At 39.5% G+C, this 22,925-nt stretch overlaps 1 protein-coding gene across 10 annotated transcripts in view; it reads left to right on the forward strand.

Annotated features, from left to right (window-relative positions):
• The window catches only part of ZEB2 (zinc finger E-box binding homeobox 2), a 174,886-nt gene that overhangs the window by 115,076 nt on the left and 36,885 nt on the right, over positions 1 to 22,925 (forward strand). For 4 of the 10 annotated variants that reach the window (XM_073647235.1, XM_073647225.1, XM_073647230.1 and 1 more), the window contains one exon: positions 19,225 to 19,279. The exons of the other annotated variants lie outside the window; for them this stretch is intronic. In XM_073647235.1, the coding sequence (XP_073503336.1) occupies positions 19,225 to 19,279 (55 nt within the window). The remainder of the gene's footprint in view (positions 1 to 19,224; positions 19,280 to 22,925) is intronic. 10 annotated transcript variants of the gene reach the window in all.

Genomic DNA, 22,925 nt, shown 5'->3' on the forward strand with positions numbered 1-22,925 from the left:
TTATACCTGCTATGCACTGACCGTAATGTAGATTACACCTGCTATACATTGACCCTAATGTAGATTACCCCTGCTATACACTGACCCTAATGTAGATTACCCCTGCTATACACTGACCCTAAAGTAGATTATCCCTGCTATACACTGACCGTAATGTAGATTACACCTGCTATACATTGACCCTAATGTAGATTACCCCTGCTATACACTGACCCTAATGTAGATTACCCCTGCTATACACTGACCCTAATGTAGATTACCCCTGCTATACACTGACCCTAAAGTAGATTATCCCTGCTATGCACTGACCGTAATGTAGATTACACCTGCTATACATTGACCCTAATGTAGATTACCCCTGCTATACACTGACCCTAATGTAGATTATCCCTGCTATACATTGACCCTAAAGTAGATTTTCCCTGCTATACACTGACCCTAATGTAGATTATCCCTGCTATACACTGACCATAATGTAGATTATCTCTGCTATACACTGACTCTAATGTAGATTATCTCTGCTATACACTGACCATAATGTAGATTATCTCTGCTATACACTGACCCTAATGTAGATTACCCCTGCTATACACTGACCCTAATGTAGATAATCCCTGCTATACACTGACCCTAATGTAGATTACCCCTGCTATACACTGACCCTAATGTAGATTATCCCTGCTATACACTGACCCTAATGTAGATTATCCCTGCTATACACTGACCATAATGTAGATTATCTCTGCTATACACTGACCCTAATGTAGATTACCCCTGCTGTACACTGACCGTAATGTAGATTATCTCTGCTATACACTGACCCTAAAGTAGATTATCCCTGCTATACACTGACTCTAATGTAGATTATCTCTGCTATACACTGACCATAATGTAGATTATCTCTGCTATACACTGACTCTAATGTAGATTACCCCTGCTATACACTGACCCTAATGTAGATTATCTCTGCTATGCACTGACCATAATGTAGATTATCCCTGCTATACACTGACCCTAATGTAGATTACCCCTGCTATACACTGACTCTAATGTAGATTATCCCTGCTATACACTGACCATAATGTAGATTATCCCTGCTATACACTGACCGTAATGTAGATTATCCCTGCTATACACTGACCCTAATGTAGATTATCCCTGCTATACACTGACTTTAATGTAGATTACCCCTGCTATACACTGACCCTAATGTAGATTATCTCTGCTATACACTGACCATAATGTAGATTACCCCTGCTATACACTGACCCTAATGTAGATTATCCCTGCTATACACTGACCCTAATGTAGATTATCTCTGCTATACACTGACCATAATGTAGATTACCCCTGCTATACACTGACCCTAATGTAGATTATCCTTGCTATACACTGACTCTAATGTAGATTATCCCTGCTATACACTGACCCTAATGTAGATTATCTCTGCTATACACTGACCCTAATGTAGATTATCTCTGCTATACACTGACCCTAACGTAGATTACCCCTGCTATACACTGACCCTAATGTAGATTATCTCTGCTATACACTGACCCTAATGTAGATTATCTCTGCTATACACTGACCCTAATGTAGATTACCCCTGCTATACACTGACCGTAATGTAGATTATCCCTGCTATACACTGACCGTAATGTAGATTAACTCAGCTATACACTGACCCTAATGTAGATTACCCCTGCTATACACTGACCCTAATGTAGATTACCCCTGCTATACACTGACCATAATGTAGATTATCCCTGCTATACACTGACCGTAATGTAGATTATCCCTGCTAAACACTGACCCTAATGTAGATTACCCCTGCTATACACTGACCCTAATGTAGATTATCTCTGCTATACACTGACCCTAATGTAGATTACCCCTGCTATACACTGACCCTAATGTAGATTATCTCTGCTATACACTGACCATAATGTAGATTATCCCTGCTATACACTGACCATAATGTAGATTATCTCTGCTATACACTGACCCTAATGTAGATTATCCCTGCTAAACACTGACCCTAATGTAGATTACCCCTGCTATACACTGACCCTAATGTAGATTACCCCTGCTATACACTGACCCTAATGTAGATTACCCCTGCTATACACTGACCATAATGTAGATTATCCCTGCTATACACTGACCATAATGTAGATTATCCCTGCTATACACTGACCCTAATGTAGATTATCTCTGCTATACACTGACCCTAATGTAGATTATCCCTGCTAAACACTGACCCTAATGTAGATTACCCCTGCTATACACTGACCCTAATGTAGATTAACCCTGCTATACACTGACCCTAATGTAGATTACCCCTGCTATACACTGACCCTAATGTAGATTACCCCTGCTATACACTGACCCTAATGTAGATTGCCCCTGCTATACACTGACCATAATGTAGATTACCCCTGCTATACACTGACCCTAATGTAGATTATCCCTGCTATACACTGACCCTAAAGTAGATTAACCCTGCTATACACTGACCCTAATGTAGATTACCCCTGCTATACACTGACCCTAAAGTAGATTATCCCTGCTATACACTGACCGTAATGTAGATTACACCTGCTATACATTGACCCTAATGTAGATTACCCCTGCTATACACTGACCCTAATGTAGATTACCCCTGCTATACACTGACCCTAATGTAGATTACCCCTGCTATACACTGACCCTAAAGTAGATTATCCCTGCTATACACTGACCCTAATGTAGATTACACCTGCTATACATTGACCCTAATGTAGATTACCCCTGCTATACACTGACCCTAATGTAGATTACCCCTGCTATACACTGACCGTAATGTAGATTACACCTGCTATACATTGACCCTAATGTAGATTACCCCTGCTATACACTGACCCTAATGTAGATTACCCCTGCTATACACTGACCCTAATGTAGATTACCCCTGCTATACACTGACCCTAATGTAGATTATCCCTGCTATACACTGACCCTAATGTAGATTACCCCTGCTATACACTGACCCTAATGTAGATTACCCCTGCTATACACTGACCCTAAAGTAGATTATCCCTGCTATACACTGACCCTAATGTAGATTACACCTGCTATACATTGACCCTAATGTAGATTACCCCTGCTATACACTGACCCTAATGTAGATTACCCCTGCTATACACTGACCGTAATGTAGATTACACCTGCTATACATTGACCCTAATGTAGATTACCCCTGCTATACACTGACCCTAATGTAGATTACCCCTGCTATACACTGACCCTAATGTAGATTACCCCTGCTATACACTGACCCTAATGTAGATTATCCCTGCTATACACTGACCCTAATGTAGATTACCCCTGCTATACACTGACCCTAATGTAGATTATCCCTGCTATACACTGACCCTAATGTAGATTACCCCTGCTATACATTGACCCTAATGTAGATTACCCCTGCTATACACTGACCGTAATGTAGATTATCCCTGCTATACACTGACCCTAATGTAGATTACCCCTGCTATACACTGACCCTAATGTAGATTACCCCTGCTATACACTGACCGTAATGTAGATTACACCTGCTATACATTGACCCTAATGTAGATTACCCCTGCTATACACTGACCCTAATGTAGATTACCCCTGCTATACACTGACCGTAATGTAGATTATCTCTGCTATACACTGACCCTAAAGTAGATTATCCCTGCTATACACTGACCGTAATGTAGATTATCCCTGCTATACATTGACCCTAAAGTAGATTTTCCCTGCTATACACTGACCCTAATGTAGATTATCCCTGCTATACACTGACCATAATGTAGATTATCTCTGCTATACACTGACTCTAATGTAGATTACCCCTGCTATACACTGACCCTAATGTAGATAATCCCTGCTATACACTGACCCTAATGTAGATTACCCCTGCTATACACTGACCCTAATGTAGATTACCCCTGCTATACACTGACCCTAATGTAGATTATCCCTGCTATACACTGACCCTAATGTAGATTATCCCTGCTATACACTGACCATAATGTAGATTATCTCTGCTATACACTGACCCTAATGTAGATTACCCCTGCTGTACACTGACTCTAATGTAGATTATCCCTGCTATACACTGACCCTAATGTAGATTATCCCTGCTATACACTGACCATAATGTAGATTATCTCTGCTATACACTGACCCTAATGTAGATTACCCCTGCTATACACTGACCCTAAAGTAGATTATCCCTGCTATGCACTGACCGTAATGTAGATTACACCTGCTATACATTGACCCTAATGTAGATTACCCCTGCTATACACTGACCGTAATGTAGATTATCCCTGCTATACACTGACCCTAATGTAGATTACCCCTGCTATACACTGACCCTAATGTAGATTATCTCTGCTATACACTGACCCTAATGTAGATTATCTCTGCTATACACTGACCACAATGTAGATTATCTCTGCTATACACTGACCCTAAAGTAGATTATCCCTGCTATACACTGACCGTAATGTAGATTATCCCTGCTATACATTGACCCTAAAGTAGATTTTCCCTGCTATACACTGACCCTAATGTAGATTATCCCTGCTATACACTGACCATAATGTAGATTATCTCTGCTATACACTGACTCTAATGTAGATTACCCCTGCTATACACTGACCCTAATGTAGATAATCCCTGCTATACACTGACCCTAATGTAGATTACCCCTGCTATACACTGACCCTAATGTAGATTACCCCTGCTATACACTGACCCTAATGTAGATTATCCCTGCTATACACTGACCCTAATGTAGATTATCCCTGCTATACACTGACCATAATGTAGATTATCTCTGCTATACACTGACCCTAATGTAGATTACCCCTGCTGTACACTGACCGTAATGTAGATTATCTCTGCTATACACTGACCCTAATGTAGATTACCCCTGCTATACACTGACCCTAATGTAGATTACCCCTGCTATACACTGACCCTAATGTAGATTACCCCTGCTATACACTGACCCTAAAGTAGATTATCCCTGCTATACACTGACCCTAATGTAGATTATCTCTGCTATACACTGACTCTAATGTAGATTACCCCTGCTATACACTGACCGTAATGTAGATTACCCCTGCTATACACTGACCCTAATGTAGATTATCCCTGCTATACACTGACCCTAATGTAGATTACCCCTGCTATACACTGACTCTAATGTAGATTATCCCTGCTATACACTGACCATAATGTAGATTATCCCTGCTATACACTGACCGTAATGTAGATTATCCCTGCTATACACTGACCCTAATGTAGATTATCCCTGCTATACACTGACTTTAATGTAGATTATCCCTGCTATACACTGACCCTAATGTAGATTATCTCTGCTATACACTGACCATAATGTAGATTACCCCTGCTATACACTGACCCTAATGTAGATTATCCTTGCTATACACTGACTCTAATGTAGATTATCCCTGCTATACACTGACCCTAATGTAGATTATCTCTGCTATACACTGACCCTAACGTAGATTACCCCTGCTATACACTGACCCTAATGTAGATTATCTCTGCTATACACTGACCCTAATGTAGATTATCTCTGCTATACACTGACCCTAATGTAGATTACCTCTGCTATACACTGACCGTAATGTAGATTATCCCTGCTATACACTGACCGTAATGTAGATTAACTCAGCTATACACTGACCCTAATGTAGATTACCCCTGCTATACACTGACCCTAATGTAGATTACCCCTGCTATACACTGACCATAATGTACATTATCCCTGCTATACACTGACTCTAATGTAGATTATCTCTGCTATACACTGACCATAATGTAGATTACCCCTGCTATACACTGACCCTAATGTAGATTATCCTTGCTATACACTGACTCTAATGTAGATTATCCCTGCTATACACTGACCCTAATGTAGATTATCTCTGCTATACACTGACCCTAATGTAGATTATCTCTGCTATACACTGACCCTAACGTAGATTACCCCTGCTATACACTGACCCTAATGTAGATTATCTCTGCTATACACTGACCCTAATGTAGATTATCTCTGCTATACACTGACCCTAATGTAGATTACCCCTGCTATACACTGACCGTAATGTAGATTATCCCTGCTATACACTGACCGTAATGTAGATTAACTCAGCTATACACTGACCCTAATGTAGATTACCCCTGCTATACACTGACCATAATGTAGATTATCCCTGCTATACACTGACTCTAATGTAGATTATCTCTGCTATACACTGACCGTAATGTAGATAACCCCTGCTATACACTGACCCTAATGTAGATTATCTCTGCTATACATTGACCCTAATGTAGATTACCCCTGCTATACACTGACCCTAATGTAGATTACCCCTGCTATACACTGACCATAATGTAGATTATCTCTGCTATACACTGACCCTAATGTAGATTACCCCTGCTATACACTGACCCTAATGTAGATTATCGCTGCTATACACTGACCGTAATGTAGATTACCCCTGCTATACACTGACCCTAATGTAGATTATCTCTGCTATACATTGACCCTAATGTAGATTACCCCTGCTATACACTGACCCTAATGTAGATTACCCCTGCTAAACACTAACCATAATATAGATTATTCCTGCTATACACTGACCATAATGTAGATTTTTCCTGGTATACACTGACCATAATGTAGATTACCCCTGCTATACACTGACCCTAATGTAGATTACCCCTGCTATACACTGACCGTAATGTAGATTAACCCTGCTATATACTGACCCTAATGTAGATTATCTCTGCTATACACTGACCATAATGTAGATTACCCCTGCTATACACTGACCCTAATGTAGATTACCCCTGCTATACACTGACCCTAATGTAGATTATCTCTGCTATACACTGACCGTAATGTAGATTACCCCTGCTATACAGTGACCCTAATGTAGATTATCTCTGCTATACACTGACCCTAATGTAAATTACCCCTGCTATACACTGACCATAATGTAGATTATCTCTGCTATACACTGACCCTAATGTAGATTACCCCTGCTATACACTGACCCTAATGTAGATTTCCCCTGCTATACACTGACCCTAATGTAGATTACCCCTGCTATACACTGACCCTAAAGTAGATTATCTCTGCTATACACTGACCCTAATGTAGATTATCTCTGCTATACACTGACCCTAATGTAGATTACCCCTGCTATAACTGACCCTAATGTAGATTACCCCTGCTATACACTGACCGTATTGTAGATTACGCCTGCTATACACTGGCCCTAATGTAGATTACCCCTGCTATACACTGACCCTAATGTAGATTACCCCTGCTATACACTGACCCTAATGTAGATTACCCCTGCTATACACTGACCCTAATGTAGATTACCCCTGCTATACACTGACCCTAATGTAGATTATCTCTGCTATACACTGACCGTACTGTAGATTATCCCTGCTATACACTGACCCTAATGTAGATTATTCCTGCTATACACTGGCCATAAAGGAGATTACCCCTGCTATACACTGACCGTAATGTAGATTATCTCTGCTATACACTGACCCTAATGTAGATTACCCCTGCTATACACTGACCGTAATGTAGATTACCCCTGCTATACACTGACCCTAATGTAGATTGCCCCTGCTATACACTGACCCTAATATACATTGTCCCTGCTATACACTGACCTTAATGTAGATTATCCCTGCTATACACTGACCCCAATGTAGATTATCTCTGCTATACACTGACCCTAATGTAGATTATCCCTGCTATACACTGACCCTAATGTAGATTACCCCTGCTATACACTGACCGTAATTTAGATTATCCCTGCTATACACAGACCCTAATGTAGATTACCCCTGCTATACACTGACCGTAATGTAGATTATCTCTGCTATACACTGACCCTAATGTAGATTATCTCTGCTATACACTGACCCTAATGTAGATTATCTCAGCTATACACTGACCCTAATGTAGATTACCCCTGCTATACACTGACCCTAATGTAGATTACCCCTGCTATACACTGACCCTAACGTAGATTACCCCTGCTATACACTGACCCTAATGTAGATTATCCCTGCTATACACTGACCCTAACGTAGATTACCCCTGCTATACACTGACCCTAATGTAGATTACCCCTGCTATACACTGACCTTAACGTAGATTACCCCTGCTATACACTGACCCTAATGTAGATTACCCCTGCTATACACTGACTGTAATGCAGATTATCTCTGCTATACACTGACCCTAACGTAGATTACCCCTGCTATACACTGACCCTAATGTAGATTATCCCTGCTATACACTGACCCTAATGTAGATTATCTCTGCTATACACTGACCCTAATGTAGATTACCCCTGCTATACACTGACCGTAATGTAGATTATCTCTGCTATACACTGACCCTAATGTAGATTATCCCTGCTATACACTGACCCTAATGTAGATTATCTCAGCTATACACTGACCCTAATGTAGATTACCCCTGCTATACACTGACCCTAATGTAGATTATCTCTGCTATACACTGACCCTAATGTAGATTACCCCTGCTATACACTGACCGTAATGTAGATTACCCCTGCTATACACTGACCCTAATGTAGATTACCCCTGCTATACACTGACCCCAATGTAGATTATCTCTGCTATACACTGACCCTAATGTACATTATACCTGCTATACACTGACCCTAATGTAGATTATCCCTGCTATACACTGACCCTAATGTAGATTACCCCTGCTATACACTGACCGTAATGTAGATTATCCCTGCTATACACTGACCCTAATGTAGATTACCCCTGCTATACACTGACCCTAATGTAGATTACCCCTGCTATACACTGACCCTAATGTAGATTATCCCTGCTATACACTGACCCTAATGTAGATTATCTCTGCTATACACTGACCCTAATGTAGATTACCCCTGCTATACACTGACCCTAACGTAGATTACCCCTGCTATACACTGACCCTAATGTAGATTATCCCTGCTATACACTGACCCTAACGTAGATTACCCCTGCTATACACTGACCCTAATGTAGATTACCCCTGCTATACACTGACCTTAACGTAGATTACCCCTGCTATACACTGACCCTAATGTAGATTATCCCTGCTATACACTGACCCTAATGTACATTATCCCTGCTATACACTGACCCTAATGTAGATTACCCCTGCTATACACTGACCCTAATGTAGATTATCTCTTCTATATACTGACCGTAATGTAGATTATCCCTGCTATACACTGACCCTAATGTAGATTACCCCTGCTATATACTGACCGTAATGTAGATGATCTCTGCTATACACTGACCGTAATGTAGATTATCTCTGCTATACACTGACCGTAATGTAGATGATCTCTGCTATACACTGACCGTAATGTATATTGTCTCTGCTATACACTGACCCTAATGTAGATTATCCCTGCTATACACTGACCCTAATGTAGATTATCTCTGCTATACACTGACCCTAATGTAGATTACCCCTGCTATACACTGACCCTAATGTAGATTATCTCTGCTATACACTGACCCTAATGTAGATTACCCCTGCTATACACTGACCCTAATGTAGATTACCCCTGCTATACACTGACCCTAATGTAGATTACCCCTGCTATACACTGACCCTAACGTAGATTACCACTGCTATACACTGACCCTAATGTAGATTATCTCTGCTATACACTGACCCTAATGTAGATTATCTCTGCTATACACTGACCCTAATGTAGATTATCTCTGCTGTACACTGACCCTAATGTAGATTACCCCTGCTATACACTGACCCTAATGTAGATTACCCCTGCTATACACTGACCCTAATGTAGATTATCTCTGCTATACACTGACCCTAATGTAGATTATCCCTGCTATACACTGACCCTAATGTAGATTATCTCTGCTATACACTGACCCTAATGTAGATTATCTCTGCTGTACACTGACCCTAATGTAGATTACCCCTGCTATACACTGACTCTAATGTAGATTATCCCTGCTATACACTGACCCTAATGTAGATTACCCCTGCTATACACTGACCCTAATGTAGATTATCTCTGGTGTACACTGACCCTAATGTAGATTACCCCTGCTATACACTGACTCTAATGTAGATTATCCCTGCTATACACTGACCCTAATGTAGATTATCCCTGCTATACACTGACCCTAATGTAGATTATCTCTGCTATACACTGACCCTAATGTAGATTATCTCTGCTGTACACTGACCCTAATGTAGATTACCCCTGCTATACACTGACCCTAATGTAGATTATCTCTGCTATACACTGACCCTAATGTAGATTACCCCTGCTATAAACTGACCCTAATGTAGATTACCCCTGCTATACACTGACCGTAATGTAGATTATCCCTGCTATACACTGACCCTAATGTAGATTACCCCTGCTATACACTGACCGTAATGTAGATTATCTCTGCTATACACTGACTGTAATGTAGATTATCTCTGCTATACACTGACTGTAATGTAGATTACCCCTGCTATACACTGACCCTAATGTAGATTACCCCTGCTATACACTGACCGTAATGTAGATTATCTCTGCTATACACTGACCCTAATGTAGATTACCCCTGCTATACACTGACCCTAATGTAGATTATCTCTGCTATACACTGACCCTAATGTAGATTACCCCTGCTATACACTGACTCTAACGTAGATTATCCCTGCTATACACTGACCCTAATGTAGATTACCCCTGCTATACACTGACCGTAATGTAGATGATCTCTGCTATACACTGACCGTAATGTAGATTGTCTCTGCTAGACACTGACCCTAATGTAGATTATCCCTGCTATACACTGACCCTAATGTAGATTATCTCTGCTATACACTGACCCTAATGTAGATTACCCCTGCTATACACTGACCCTAAAGTAGATTATCTCTGCTATACACTGACCCTAATGTAGATTACCCCTGCTATACACTGACCCTAATGTAGATTACCCCTGCTATACACTGACCCTAACGTAGATTACCCCTGCTATACACTGACCCTAATGTAGATTATCTCTGCTATACACTGACCCTAATGTAGATTACCCCTGCTATACACTGACCCTAATGTAGATTACCCCTGCTATACACTGACCCTAATGTAGATTATCTCTGCTATACACTGACCCTAATGTAGATTATCTCTGCTATACACTGACCCTAATGTAGATTATCTCTGCTATACACTGACCCTAATGTAGATTATCTCTGCTGTACACTGACCCTAATGTAGATTACCCCTGCTATACACTGACCCTAATGTAGATTACCCCTGCTATACACTGACCCTAATGTAGATTATCTCTGCTATACACTGACCCTAATGTAGATTATCTCTGCTATACACTGACCCTAATGTAGATTATCTCTGCTGTACACTGACCCTAATGTAGATTACCCCTGCTATACACTGACCCTAATGTAGATTACCCCTGCTATACACTGACCCTAATGTAGATTATCTCTGCTATACACTGACCCTAACGTAGATTACCCCTGCTATACACTGACCCTAATGTAGATTATCTCTGCTATACACTGACCCTAATGTAGATTACCCCTGCTATACACTGACCCTAATGTAGATTACCCCTGCTATACACTGACCCTAATGTAGATTATCTCTGCTATACACTGACCCTAATGTAGATTATCTCTGCTATACACTGACCCTAATGTAGATTATCTCTGCTATACACTGACCCTAATGTAGATTATCTCTGCTGTACACTGACCCTAATGTAGATTACCCCTGCTATACACTGACCCTAATGTAGATTACCCCTGCTATACACTGACCCTAATGTAGATTATCTCTGCTATACACTGACCCTAATGTAGATTATCCCTGCTATACACTGACCCTAATGTAGATTATCTCTGCTATACACTGACCCTAATGTAGATTATCTCTGCTGTACACTGACCCTAATGTAGATTACCCCTGCTATACACTGACTCTAATGTAGATTATCCCTGCTATACACTGACCCTAATGTAGATTATCTCTGCTATACACTGACCCTAATGTAGATTACCCCTGCTATACACTGACCCTAATGTAGATTATCTCTGCTATACACTGACCCTAATGTAGATTACCCCTGCTATACACTGACCCTAATGTAGATTACCCCTGCTATACACTGACCCTAATGTAGATTACCACTGCTATACACTGACCCTAACGTAGATTACCCCTGCTATACACTGACCCTAATGTAGATTATCTCTGCTATACACTGACCCTAATGTAGATTACCCCTGCTATACACTGACCCTAATGTAGATTACCCCTGCTATACACTGACCCTAATGTAGATTATCTCTGCTATACACTGACCCTAATGTAGATTATCTCTGCTATTTACTGACCGTAATGTAGATTATCTCTGCTATACACTGACCCTAATGTAGATTATCTCTGCTGTACACTGACCCTAATGTAGATTACCCCTGCTATACACTGACCCTAATGTAGATTACCCCTGCTATACACTGACCCTAATGTAGATTATCTCTGCTATACACTGACCCTAATGTAGATTATCCCTGCTATACACTGACCCTAATGTAGATTATCTCTGCTATACACTGACCCTAATGTAGATTATCTCTGCTGTACACTGACCCTAATGTAGATTACCCCTGCTATACACTGACCCTAATGTAGATTACCCCTGCTATACACTGACCCTAATGTAGATTATCTCTGCTATACACTGACCCTAATGTAGATTATCCCTGCTATACACTGACCCTAATGTAGATTATCTCTGCTATACACTGACCCTAATGTAGATTATCTCTGCTGTACACTGACCCTAATGTAGATTACCCCTGCTATACACTGACTCTAATGTAGATTATCCCTGCTATACACTGACCCTAATGTAGATTACCCCTGCTATACACTGACCCTAATGTAGATTATCTCTGCTGTACACTGACCCTAATGTAGATTATCTCTGCTATACACTGACCCTAATGTAGATTATCTCTGCTATACACTGACCGTAATGTAGATTACCCCTGCTATACACTGACCCTAATGTAGATTACCCCTGCTATACACTGACTCTAATGTAGATTATCTCTGCTATACACTGACCCTAATGTAGATTATCTCTGCTATACACTGACCGTAATGTAGATTACCCCTGCTATACACTGACTCTAATGTAGATTATCTCTGCTATACACTGACCCTAATGTAGATTACCCCTGCTATACACTGACTCTAATGTAGATTATCTCTGCTATACACTGACCCTAATGTAGATTATCTCTGCTGTACACTGACCCTAATGTAGATTATCTCTGCTATACACTGACCCTAATGTAGATTATCTCTGCTATACACTGACCGTAATGTAGATTACCCCTGCTATACACTGACCCTAATGTAGATTACCCCTGCTATACACTGACCCTAATGTAGATTACCCCTGCTATACACTGACTCTAATGTAGATTATCTCTGCTATACACTGACCCTAATGTAGATTATCTCTGCTGTACACTGACCCTAATGTAGATTATCTCTGCTATACACTGACCCTAATGTAGATTATCTCTGCTATACACTGACCGTAATGTAGATTACCCCTGCTATACACTGACCCTAATGTAGATTACCCCTGCTATACACTGACTCTAATGTAGATTACCCCTGCTATACACTGACCCTAATGTAGATTATCTCTGCTATACACTGACCCTAATGTAGATTATCTCTGCTATACACTGACCCTAATGTAGATTACCCCTGCTATACACTGACCCTAATGTAGATTATCTCTGCTATACACTGACCCTAATGTAGATTATCTCTGCTATACACTGACCCTAATGTAGATTACCCCTGCTATACACTGACCCTAATGTAGATTATCCCTGCTATACACTGACCCTAATGTAGATTATCCCTGCTATACACTGACCCTAATGTAGATTATCTCTGCTATACACTGACCCTAACACTTAGGGGCCATTTATACTGAACGATAATCGTGAACGAGTGTTGCTAATAGCCTCTGTAGATGAGGGATACGGTACATCGGACCGGTGCTGCATGGTGTCAGATATCCTTCATTCCTGTGTATATATGACGTGCAGTCGTCCCCGCTGTCTCGTCGAGGTGTAATACCTGCATGACCTGATGCAAGGTTTTAGCTGAAGACGTTTACAATGAGCGCAGCTCTGAGGTCTGGAGCTGCTTCTTGTCTCAGTCATGCACATTTTTACATGGTGTAATCTTTCTAAGAGGAAGGTATTAGACACAATAACTTTCACAAGGACGCCGTTTCCTCACATTTCTCTGCTCATTTGGTTGTCAAGGTTTTAAGTCCAAGGTTTTAAAAAACGTAACTCTACACAAGGTCCCTGCGACGGATAACAAAGTACAAGACTCGAAAAAAAGAGAGTAAATGAATACTACACCCGAGCTCCTACCGATAAGATATCTACAGCTATCTCTGTAATCGATGGATTCCAGAAGTAGGAGGAGGTCGGGTCTAAGACTGGAAAATGTCGTGGATTTGGACATACATTGCACATGCATTAAAGATTTGGTGTGTGCCACCATCCGGATTGTGACTGCTGTCGTCATCTTTTTGCAGATTGATCAACTTTTGGTCATTTGAAGGGTTGATGCCTTATGTAGGAAATGTGTGACATGTACAACATTCACAATGCTATCTATCTATCTATCTATCTATCTATCTATCTATCTATCTATCCCTCCATCTATCTATCTATCTATCTATCTATCTATTATCTATCATCTATCTATCTATCTATCTATTATCTATTATCTATCTATCTATCTATCCCTCTATCTATCTATCCATCTATCTATCTATTATCTATCTATCTATCTATCTATTATCTATCTATCTATCTATCTATTATCTATTATCTATCATCTATCTATCTATCTATCTATTATCTATCTATTATCTATCTATCTAATTATCTATCATCTATCTATTTATCTATCATCAAAAGAAAGCAGCACTATACAAAACTGATGTAGCAAACGGGAGCAAGTCTCAGGGTACAGACCTAGTATCCTCCATATACACATGGCAAAAAATGGCAGCACTCCAGACGTGAGATAGTGATAATACTGTGCTCTTTATTCACCCATGTATGCGCAACGCTTTGGCTCTTCAAACTATGAGTCTTTCTAAAGCCATGAACTGTCTATCTATCTACGAAAAAATAATCAGAGTCAGCATTCCAAAAAATGCAAAGAAAAAGTGGACTTTAATTAGCTCATGAGGCCACCTTTCAGTTCACAGAACCTTTCTCTAGATTGAATTGGTGCCACATGAGCAAATTAAGGTTCAGTTTTTCTTTGCATTTTTTGAAATGTTGATTTGCTTATTTTTTCATATATTGCAACAATTGGATTCTTGTTTGGGAGGCCTTGCACCCAGATCCTCCTGTTTGTTGTGCTGTTCCATTATATTTTTTATTTATCTATTTATCTATCTTTCATTTATCATATCTTTGAATGTATCGATCTAGTAATCTTCTGTATCTATCTGTATTATGTACCTGTATCTTCTATCAATCTATGTATCGATCTAACTAAATGTTGTCTGTCTATCATCTATCTATCACCTATCATCTATTATCTATCATCTATCTATCTGTCTATTATCTATCATCTATCTATCTATCCATCTATCTATCTATTATCTATCATCTATCTATCTATCCATCTATCTATCTATTATCTATCATCTATCTATCTATCCATCTATCTATCATTTATCATCTATCTATCATCTATCTATAGTATATATCTATCTATTATCTATCATCTATCTATTATCTATCTATCTATCTATCTATCTATCATCTATCTATCTATCTATCTATCTATTATCTATCTATCTATCTATCTATCATCTATCTATTATCTATCTATCTATCTATCATCTATCTATAGTATATATCTATCTATTATCTATCATCTATCTATTATCTATCTATCTATCTATCATCTATCTATAGTATATATCTGTCTATTATCTATCATCTATCTATTATCTATCTATCTATCTATCATCTATCTATAGTATATATCTATCTATTATCTATCATCTATCTATCTGTCTATTATCTATCATCTATCTACCTATAGTATCTATCATCTATCTATCTATCTATTATCTATCTATCTATCTATCTATCTATCATCTATCTATTATCTATCTATCTATCTATCTATCATCTATCTATAGTATATATCTGTCTATTATCTATCATCTATCTATTATCTATCTATCTATCTATCTATCTATCATCTATCTATAGTATATATCTATCTATTATCTATCATCTATCTATCTATTATCTATCATCTATCTATCTATCTATCTATCCATCTATCTATCATCTATCTATTATCTATCTATCTATCTATCTATCACTAGCTATCATCTATCTATCTATTATCTACCTATAGTATCTATCTATTATCTATCTATCAAATCAAATCAAATCAAATGGGCTTTATTGGAAGGACTAAGTACATGTTAGCATTGCAAAAGCAAGTGGTAAAATAATGGGGAGATAGGGATAGGGACACATCCAGGGTGGGGTATCATCTATCTATCTATCTATCTATCTATCTATCTATCTATCTATCTATCTATCTGTCTGTCTATCTATCTATCTATCTATCATCTATCTATCTATTATCTATCTATCTATCTATCTATCTATCGATCTATCCCTCCATCTATCTATTATCTATCTATCATCTATTATCTATCTATCTATCTATCTATCTATCATCTATCTATCTATTATCTATCTATCTATCTATCGATCTATCCCTCCATCTATCTATTATCTATCTATCATCTATTATCTATCTATCCATCTATCTATCTATCGATCTATCCCTCCATCTATCTATTATCTATCTATCATCTATTATCTATCTATCCATCTATCTATCTATCGATCTATCCCTCCATCTATCTATTATCTATCTATCATCTATTATCTATCTATCTATCTATCTATCTATCTATCTATCTATCTGTCTGTCTGTCTGTCTGTCCAGTTTGGTGTTGTTTCTTCAGTTGTAAGTTAGTGAACTTTCTTCAGCCATGGTAACTTCCAGCCCTGTGGCTGTGGCGAGGTTATTATGATAATGTATCCTTTAGGATAGGAAGTCCTGAGCTTTACACTTTGTATTTCTGCCATTGTTCTGTTCCAAGTTCAGTGTGTGCATTTCAGCATTGGTAATGAGCAGTACAGGGCAATGTGTTGTGTTAATTACTATGTTTATTCACATTGCACCATTTCTCCACATGGCAGATAGCTGCTCTGAGGTGGGGAGCACTGGTAGCTGAGACTGGAATTAATAGATGAAGTGATCGCCACTCCAGGAAGGGCTGTATAAAGTATCTTCGCCATACCCCATTACACAACTTATTTAACATGTTTGCTCAGTTCTCATGCTGTCCATCCATTCTCACTGCAGTGTAAAAGTGTTACCTTTTTCTGGCTCTTTACACCTAGGTACTCACTGTATACTGAGAAAAAAGCAATTTACCTTCAGTAAATATACCCAAACCTCCACCAGCTCCGTTCTTAAAGGTATATCACAGCAATGCAGCCAGTTTCCACATGCAATGTATAGAAATAACATTAGCCAATAGTTTAGGATTCTACATTCTATAATGTATCGGTCACTTGAGGTTGCAAATGATCTATTAAAGCGTTTGTGATCGGTCACATTCGCACGCTTTGTCCATCAAAGACATGAGGAGCCAAGTGCTATCTGTCAGTGGAGTGCGCGTGTACATCACATCCTCTGCTTGGTTCACAAGAGACTTTATGTCATCGGATCATGTGAGAGAGTTGTTGTTGAGTAATAGGAAGGGGTTTAAAGGCTACTTTTACACTGAGGGTTTTTTTAGGAGTTTTTGGAGCAGATCTTCTCCAAATTTTCTATTTATATGAGGAGTTTTTTGAACTTTTGGCTTTGTGCACACGGAGCCTTGTGGTTTTCCAAGCAGAAGCTCAAAGTTTTAGAGGGCTTGGAAAGTTCCCTCCTCCAAAAACTCTGTGTGCAAATAGCCCAAAAAAGGAATGTTTTCTTAAGTGGTTTCCACAAGAATAATCATTTTTGTCCGCTGAAAAAAAACTCTGCGTGAACATAGCCTAGAGCGTACATGCACATGGCGTCTTTAAGACGCTGGCGAGGACTTGCCGAAGTTTTCCTAGGCAAAGCCACTTCAAGAAATGGCCGGCCGTCTTTTTCCTGAAGCAGCTTTGCCAATGGTTTTGCCGCTGTCTTTGTTGCGGTTCTGTCACTTGAGTCTGTTGTTTTCTATAATTTAAACTAAACTAGCGAGCGACTTCCTAGAGGAAGCCACACGACGGATGAGCTTGACAATTCTTTTAACCACTTCACGGTTTCCGAAAGCTGAAGAGGTTAAAAGAAGCAACAAATGACTGAACTCATGCACAGCAGTGTCGCTTATACATTGCTGTGCATTATGTCCATTTTTGCAGCGGTTTTGAGGCTCTCTTTCAGGTGGGTTCCAGGTTTTTACCACTAGGAAGAAGATCAATACTTACAATACAAGTCAATTTGAAGGCTAAAAAGACGCTGGGAAGACGCACAGATATTTTTTGCGCTTTTATTTTTAGAGTTTCTGCCACAGAAAAAAAGCTATTGTTTTCTTCATTACTTAATGGAGATCAAAAAACATACACAAAACGCTCAAAAATGCTAAAAAAATGTTTAGGAGACAATCAAAAGAAGCAGAATAAAAGACGTTTGAGGCTTAGAAAACTCCAGAGAAGAGTATGGTGCTTGAGAAATGGTTGTTTTTAAATGTCAGAAAAAACTCTCCAATAATTTCTGCTCCAGAAACTTCAGAAAAAAACTGTGTGAAAAGTTATGAGTCTTTCAAGTGAAAATCACCCCAGGAGACCCCTTTTTTCTTTTTTTTAGAAGTTTTTCTTTTCCTGAAGTGGTTTTGAATGGTTCTGGAAGAGTTTTTTCCTGAAGCGTTTTTTTTTTTTTGCAGACTTTTGATTGGAGAGTGCCGAGTTTGGACAGGTTTCCTTCAGGTTCTGCTTTATGTAAGTGGCATGCACATTTTTTTTCCACCACAAGTTTTTTCTACATCATATTGAGGATAAAACAAAGCTGAAAAATCTCAGATGAACAGCAAACTGGATTTCCAATGAAAATGAGGGGCAAAAGTTTTTCTCCTGAAACCTGTAACTTTTATCATTTTCTCATTGGTGCTGGAGCCCAGTCCTGATGGACGCTTCTTCCATGTCTGACGTGGATACCAACCTGGTGTGTTTCTACACTCCTTGCACCACACCCTGACCGAACAAGGTCTACCAGGGTTCCTATGTGAATTCAAGTGGTTTTCACACTGAATTGTCCTCCCTGGAAGGTGAGCTGATTACCATTTTTTCTTAGTCTATAGGTGGTGAAAACTCAAAACGCGTAAGCTTATGGATCCTAACTCTTTTTTTATCTTTTTTGATTTTTCTCACCATGTTTTTAAGTGCACAGTAAAAGTCATGTTTTAACATTTTCTCATTGGTGCTTAAGCCCAGCCCTCAAGAACCGTTATTCAATTTCTTACCTGGATACCAGCCTCACTCATGAATAAGGGTAGCTAACATGAAACGCGTAGGTTTATGGATCCTTAATCTTTTTTATCTTTTTTTTTTTTGCTTTTTCTCATGTTTTTAAGTGCACAGTAAAAGTTATGTTTTAACATTTTCTTATCGGTGCTGGAGCCTAGTCCTCATGGAGATACCAGCCTTATTCGTGAATAAGGGTTGCTAACCCGAAACGCGTAAGCTTATGGATCCTTAATCTTTTTTGTTTTTTCTCACCATGTTTTTAACTGCACAGTAAAAGTTATGTTTTAACATTTTCTCATTAGTGTTGGAGCCCAGTCCTCATGGACCTTTCTTCCATTTGTGACCTGGATGCCAACCTTATTCATGCTAACCCGAAACGCGTAAGCTTATGGATCCTTAATCTTTTTTACCTTTTTGCTTTTTCTCACCATGTTTTTAAGTGCACAGTAAAAGTTATGTTTTAACATTTTCTCATTGGTCTTTGAGCACAGTCCTCATGGACCTTTCTTCCATTTCTGCCCTGGATACCATCCTGGTGTGGTTCTGCACTACTTGCACCACACCTTGACCCAATAAGGTCTACCACGGTCCCTATGGGAATTCAAGTGGTTTTCACACTGAATTGTCCTCCCTGGAAGGTGAGCTGATTACCATTTTTTCTTAGTCCATAGGTGGTGCAAAGTTTGCAGCCCTGGTCTCTGATGGGGCCAAAAGACCCTTCTGTTACATATTGAATCGCTGGTGACCAATGATATTTGTGGGGTCTGGTTATCAGTTTTTGCATCGTGGCCCTGGAATTGACACATCTGGTGGGTGTCGTAAGTCTTATTGCTGCTGCATCACCTCTTTGTGAGAAAGAACCACTTGGTTGCAGTGTGATCAGACCCATTTGTTGTAAAACCCTGGAGATTTCCTGTTTAGAATAAACTGTGAAGGTGCCAAATAGTTTTTTTTGTTTTACTTTGAACACCCTGATGAGCCCCTTCTGCCCTGCCCGGCTATCAGTACAGATGTATCAGTATATGGCGGCACAGACACAGTGTGACCAATCACTAATTATATTTCGGCTTCTTCTCCTCTCCTGCAAACAAAGCTTTGTTGGGATGACACACGTTGACACAAGGTTCCCTCTTCCCTCCTCCCCCCCAAGTTTCTCAAGGCGAAAAGTCACCATGATCAATACCCCATGTATTAGGAACAGATGCTTCTGTGTTCTGCAACTGACAAAAGTAACGTCCATCTGTGTGAAGGGGGCTCACTAGGTAACATTGTTTACAGCGGTCACAGATAATGGTTGAGCTACTTCAAATGTCAGACTAATTATCGGCCATACTTACTAAGTACCTTGGCCTGGAATGTCTTGGTAATTCCTTCCAGCAGGTAAAGGTGATCTGAAATGTCAAGCTCTGATGAGATTAGAAGCAAAGAAAATCATTATATAACGAATGTTACAAAAATGTTGACTTCTTTTAACGCGTTTTTGAACGTTTTCAAAAATTAATCTGGAGCCCTTTTAAAAAAAATAAGTAAAAAAAATGAACGTCGTTGTTGTTGGAAACTCCTAAAAGAAGTCACTGCAAAGATAAATAAGATCCATCAGGAATTGCCCAATCCATAGAATATCTCTACGCAATTTTGGGGGGATGAAATTTTTCATTTTGTATTTTTAAATAGTAAATGGTGTAAGAGTTTTTACTACAAATCATTTAAGTAATGTCAGGCTAGAATACCAGGGATTGCCTGTGATTACTGTGCACAGCCTAAGCCCGCTGCCTAACTACGTCTTATCCTGTAATCGTTGGATCACATGGCAGCCGTCCATCTCTACCTGTACGGAACATAATTACAGCCGCTTTCTGGCAAAGCATCTAATGCCTTGGATTGTAATTAATTTCTAAAGATTACTGTGAGGAATTGGTTATCAATGCTGGTGTTTTTGGCCATTTATCACCTCTGTTTAGTAGATGTTTCTGCATTTGTTTTTGCTTTCTTTCTTCTCTCCTCCTCGGAGAGGCATGTAGAATGTGTGTCTATTTTTGAGCCAAAGAAGTAGTACATCTTACCGCTTTGTTTATTGAACTGAGGCAAAAGGAATTCTTGGGGCTTCCAACTTCTTCGTGGTTACCAGCATGTCCTTCGGGCTACGCCAGTCCCGAGTAGTAATTTGTCTACTATTTTTTTTTTAATACAAACTATTACTATTAAGCCGGCCATACCCATTAGCTGGCAGTTGGCTAAACGATGCTTCGGCCGATCGTTCGGCTGACAGTCATCTCAGCCATTTTTCGAATACACGGGAGCGCTCCCCTGTGCGCAGACTGACACATCGGCTTATCCTATGGAGGGCAATGCAATTGGCAGTCCGAAATCGGAGATGTATGATCGACATCTCTCCGGACCATCAATCGGACGGCGCCCCCATACACATTAGACATTGATATCGACGGGTTCACCCTCCTTAAGTTTAAAGTGTATAGGGGCCTTTACTTTACATTATAGCTATGTATTGGCATCTTACACGTTTTTCAGAGAACTTTTAACAGACTTTAGAATTTGCCACTTTTTGACAATGACCCTAAATTTTTGATCACAGCTAATATACAAAAAAAAATGAGAGAGTTTATTTCCCCTTTCCAACATATCTCATGCGTGTTCTAACTGGGGATGAGCGAATCCTTTGAAATTCCAACTCACCAGCTTGGCTGAATTTTTCCCCAAAATTTGATTTGCGGTAAATCGATTTACCAAGAATTAAAAGTACTGCAAAGACTCCAGTTGTAGAGAAAAGATGTATATAACACTCTGAGGTCTCCTAGGACTGTATCCAACCCCTTTCAACCTCTTTAACGCCAACACACCCTTAGCAATGTCCAAGTGACGGCAACCTATATGGCTATCAGAAAACAGATGGTAACAGGGGGTAACGAACAGCCAGATTCTCACACATTAATCTTCTTCACTGCTGTGCTGTACACTCTGTACAGTTTGTTCAGGGTTGAATGGCTTTCTCTCCCTAACTTTATGGCTAATCTGTGAGCTGTGACGTCATTTCACTATCCAGATTCACCATCATTTAAGTGGCAGCTGCATTTCCAGGTTCTGGTTTTATACTGGCTATGAT

This window comes from Phyllobates terribilis, unplaced genomic scaffold, assembly GCF_046119375.1.
Source record: "Phyllobates terribilis strain yellow unplaced genomic scaffold, ASM4611937v1 Scaffold_9__5_contigs__length_417890890, whole genome shotgun sequence".
Lineage (NCBI taxonomy): Eukaryota > Metazoa > Chordata > Amphibia > Anura > Dendrobatidae > Phyllobates > Phyllobates terribilis.